This window comes from Eriocheir sinensis, chromosome 62, assembly GCF_024679095.1.
Source record: "Eriocheir sinensis breed Jianghai 21 chromosome 62, ASM2467909v1, whole genome shotgun sequence".
NCBI classification, from domain to species: Eukaryota; Metazoa; Arthropoda; class Malacostraca; order Decapoda; family Varunidae; genus Eriocheir; species Eriocheir sinensis.
Window position 1 is genome coordinate 6,066,950 of NC_066570.1, and position 5,000 is coordinate 6,071,949.

The 5,000-nt window shown below is 48.8% G+C and overlaps 1 protein-coding gene across 1 annotated transcript; it reads left to right on the forward strand.

Annotated features, from left to right (window-relative positions):
- Nucleotides 1-591: 591 nt before the first annotated feature.
- On the forward strand, nt 592-2,753 carry LOC126986686 (ctenidin-3-like). Its single transcript, XM_050843040.1, has 3 exons — nt 592-616; nt 1,424-1,777; nt 2,478-2,753. Exons 1-2 carry the CDS (start codon nt 608-610, stop codon nt 1,763-1,765), a joined length of 351 nt encoding a protein of 116 aa, XP_050698997.1. The 5' UTR covers nt 592-607; the 3' UTR covers nt 1,766-1,777; nt 2,478-2,753.
- Nucleotides 2,754-5,000: the final 2,247 nt, after the last annotated feature.

Here is a 5,000-nt window from a genome sequence, read left to right on the forward strand (position 1 = left end):
TTGGCCAGGGATACAGTCGTCATGGGAGTCCGATACGATAAGAAAAAAAGACCCGAGTCCCTTTAGTCATCCCTTACGACACAGCCGCACGGAGTGGGGAAGTAACACGTTCTTGGGTGTGGTCGGGTTGAAGAAGTAGGGTGAGGGGGCTGAATTGGGTGAAGGGGGTGAGGGTGATTTTGCTGTGTATATGGAGAAAAGATGAGGGGTTCCTGGAGGGCAAGGAGTGGGGGGAAGGGGGAGGAGGGGAGTGCAGAAGAGACAGGGGCATGGGGGAAAGGAGAGGGGAGCGTGTCATTCAGGGTCAGAGGAAAGAGATTGTAGTGGGGAAGAGGTGTGTCCGGGGGGGGGGTAAGGGTGATTCTGCTGTGTATATGGGTAGGGGATGAGGGGTTCCTGGAGGTCAAAGGAGAGGAAGAAAGAGGGAGGGGGAGTGCTGTAGAGCCAGAAGTCCACGGGGGTATGGGAGAGGGGGAGCGTGTCATTCAGGGTCAGAGGAAGCCGATGTAGTGGGGAGAGGTGTGTCCGGGGGGGGGAGGGGGGGAGGGAGGTGTCGCAGTATATAACGACGCGGCGGAGTGCCAGCGATACGAGACAATTCGACAACATGAAGGCAGTAAGTAGCTCAGGAAAGTTCTGTGCTCCGGCTTGTCAACCTGTCCACCTTCTCTGTCTGTCCACCTGGCGATCCAAGTCTACCTCACCTCTCCACCTGTTTGCTTGGCTTAGTCTACTGCCACACTTTCCAACATGCTTATTGTCTTCAGCATTTCCTTGACTTCTTACTGGACGTTTTAATTTCTCTCTCGTTACCTTTTTACGCCTACCTGTCTGTCTCCCTCTCCACCTGTCGAGTACACGTCCACCTTGGCACACTGATTACTCTCTAACGTGTTTATTCACCAGCATCCGCCACGCTATTTAAATGTTGCTGTTTTATATTCCTATCTAGTTCGGTATTTAAAACTACAAATCTACCTGTGTTTTATAGACTAACATTGAACTTTAAGTGTTTTGATGATGATTTGTTTGACTTATTTCTAGTTACTTTACATGTTTAAGAATCTATCCATTTTTCTCAATATTTTAACATCAGAAAATGGTTATTTGAATACACACTGAGTAGGCAAGTTAAAGGTTAATGATAAATTAAGTATATCTCTGTCTGCCTAGCCACTCCTGTCGCTCTCCTTTCACGCCCCGGCGCTGAACACTTTAAACACAGAACGAGGCAGCGAAGGGAGGAAGAAAACGTTGACTTTTGAAGATGTGCAGGAGTGACACATAATTGTATTGTGGTGTTGCAGCTTAGGAAGTATTGCAATGTGGCAGCCCTTCCGCTGTGTTGTATTGCCGACGTTTACAGCACTGTGTTGCTGTGCTGTGTTGCCGACGTTTACAGCACTGTGTTGCTGTGTTGCAGGTGTTTGCAGCTCTGAGTGTGCTCCTCCTGGCGGCCCTCGCCCTGGCCAGCCCTGAGCCCAAGCCAGAGCCCGGCTACGGCGGCTACGGTGGTGGACGTGGCGGCGGATATGGCGGCTACGGCGGGTATGGCGGCTATGGTGGTGGACGCGGCGGCTATGGTGGTGGATATGGAGGCTATGGCGGTGGATATGGCGGCTATGGCGGTGGATATGGCGGGTATGGCGGTGGACGCGGCGGCTATGGTGGTGGATATGGCGGCTATGGCGGTGGACGTGGCGGTTATGGTGGCGGCTACGGCGGCTATGGTGGTGGACATGGCGGCTATGGCTACGGACGCTAAGGATGAGGCAAGGTGTGTGTGTGTGTGTGTGTGTGTGTGTGTGTGTGTGTGTGTGTGTGTGTGTGTGTGTGTGTGTGTGTGTGTGTGTTATTCCTATGCCTTTTTTGCTACACGAGGGCGGCTGAGTCAGGGAAAGAAGAATGACGAGAACAAGTGTATAAAATGAGTAACAACACACACACAAACACACACACACACACACACACACACACACACACACACACACACACACACACACACACACACACACACACACACACACACACACACACACACACACACACACAAACACACACACACACACACACACACGCACACACACACACACACACACACACACACACACACACACACACACACACACACACACACACACACACACACACACACACACACACACACACACACACACACACACACACACACACACAAACACACACACACACACACACACACAAACACACACCCACACACACACACACACACACACACACACACACACACACACACACACACAAACACACACACACACACACACACACACACACACACACACACACACAAACACACAAACACACACACACACACACAAACACACAAACACACACACACACACACACACACACACACACACACACACACACACACACACACACACACACACACACACACACATACAGGCCAATCATTACAGTCCTGTGTTCCCCTACAGGCGGCGCTCCACTTGCTGTGTGGAATGCATTCCAGGGAGCGGCGCGCCCCTCGTCTTCCTTCTCCAGGGGCGGCGCCGAAGGGGAAGGGGAGAGAGGTTCTCCAGAGGAAACTCGCACGGTCATCAAGGAGAAATAGAGGAGGAAGGGAGAAGGGACCCCCCCCCCCCCAAACACCTGCCCTTCCTCCCCTCGCCCAAAGCTGACAAACAAGACAGTCTCCCCAAAAATTCATATTTGGAACCATTTTTGTTCCTTCAATAAATTATTTAAAACAATGTGTGTATTGTGTGTGTGTGTGTTTGTCCTTGAATTTGAAGTGAACGTGGTAGTACTACTGCTACAATTACTATTAATCATAGTAGTAGTAGTAGTAGTAGTAGTAGTAGTAGTTTGTGGGAGTAACAGTAGTAGTAATAATAGTGCTATTAGTAGTGATCGTTGCAATAATTATAATAATAGTAGTAGTAGCAATAGTAATAGCAGTAGTAGTAGTGACAGTGTTCAAATCATCTGAGGGAACAACACAAGGTGACCCAGTAGCCATGGCTATGTACGCCCTGGGCCTATCAGTCCTCCAAAATGAAACCGCGTACGCAGAAACACGGGTGAAACAGGTGGCGGATGCGGATGACCTCTCAGGTGCTGGTAAAATCACGGACTTTAAAGGGTGGTGGGACACTGTGAACACCGCCGGCCCTGAGATAGGATACATCCCTAACGCCACCAAGTCTGTCCTTATTGTCAAACCTGAACATTATGACCATGCCGCAGAAACTTTAAGAGGAAGTGGAGTCATTGTAACAAAGGACGGACAACGACACTTAGGTGCAGTGATCGGGACAGAGGTATATAAGGAGGAGTACGTGGGAGACAAAGTAGCTGAATGGGTGAAGGAAATAGAAGCTTTGTCTGCCATTGCCAAGACTGAGCCACACGCTGCCTATTCAGCGTACACCCACGGCATCCAACATCGGTGGACGTTCCTGATGCGCACCATCCCCGGCATCAGTCCACTCCTCCGACCACTGCAGAATGCCGTCAAGAATGTATTCTTGCCGGCGCTGGTGAAATCTCATGCTTTGGAGGAGGAGGAGATGGATATGCTTGCACTTCCTCCAAGACTGGGTGGGATGGGGATCACCAACCCTGAGAAGCTGGCAGATGAGGAGAACCAAAATCCATCAACCTAACCAGATCCCTCATCAACAGGATCATTGCTCAGGAGGCAGAGGGCGATATAGACCAAACAGAAATAAGAGACATCAAAAGAAGAATCTCAGAAGAAAGCCAACAGGCCCTAACACATCACCTATCCATAGAAATGGGTAGAAAAATCCACACAGCACAGGAGCCAGGCGCCTCTAACTGGCTAACGCAGCAGCAGCAGCAGCAGCAGCAGTAGGAGTAGTAGTAGTGGTATAAGGATCTTTGATCCCATGGCCCATTGCCACAGAGACCTGACCCTTGATGCAGCCCACAGAAGAAACGAACAAGAGAAGAACAGAGCATATGAAGAAAGAATACAGAATGTGGACCAGGGCTCCTTCACCCCGTTAGTATTCACGACGGCAGGAGGGATGGGACCAAGGGCGCAGAGCTTCTACGCAAGACTCGCCGAAACACTGGCGGATAAGAAACAACAGCCAAGAAGCAGTGTGGTCGCCTGGATGAGATGCAGGCTGTCCTTCTCCCTCCTGAGGTCAGCCTTGGTCTGCCTGAGAGGAACCAGGTCACCTGCACCCAAAGCCACCCGCATTGCTGACCTGGATTTTGAGGCGACGGTGGTTGATAGTCGTATCAACCACAAGTTCTGTTAGCTTAAAAATAAAACGTTTAGTAAAGTTTGTAATATTAAATAAAAATGGTTGTCGGCCACAGTCATTGGCGGGGTGGGGCCAATGAATTGCTTTGTGAAAGGATATGAGAGAATATACCGCTCACAACGCAACTCTAATAGATGGAGGCCCGTAGTAGTAGAAAAAAAAAAAAGTAGTAGTAGTAGTAGTAGTAGTAGCAGCAGCAGCAGCAGCAGCAGCAGCAGTAGTAGTAGTAGTAGTAGTAGTAGTAGTAGTAGTAGTAGTAGTAGTAGTAGTAGTAGTAGTAGTAGTAGTAGTAGTAGTAGTAGTAGTAGTAGTAGTAGTAGTAGTAGCAGCAGCAGCAGCAGCAGCAGCATTAGTAGTAGTAGTAGTAGTAGTAGTAGTAGTAGTAGTAATACTATTGTAGTTCCATTTGAAACAGGCCGGTGGGTGTTACGCTGCGGGTCAGCCCTGCCCGCACCCGTCAAATAACACCTCTCGCTCCCTCTATTATGTCAGCTATTTTTTATCTTGAAATGATTTTAGTTAAATAATTGGGTTATCCAATAAGGTCATATAGTGTTAAGATTGTTTCGTTATTGGGATAATAACAAAGATCTTGTATCAATACCACGACACTTAACAACGTTGTATTCCAATGTTGTCAAGTGTCGTGGTATTTATACAAAATCTTTGTTATGATCGTAAAAACGAAACAATGTTAAC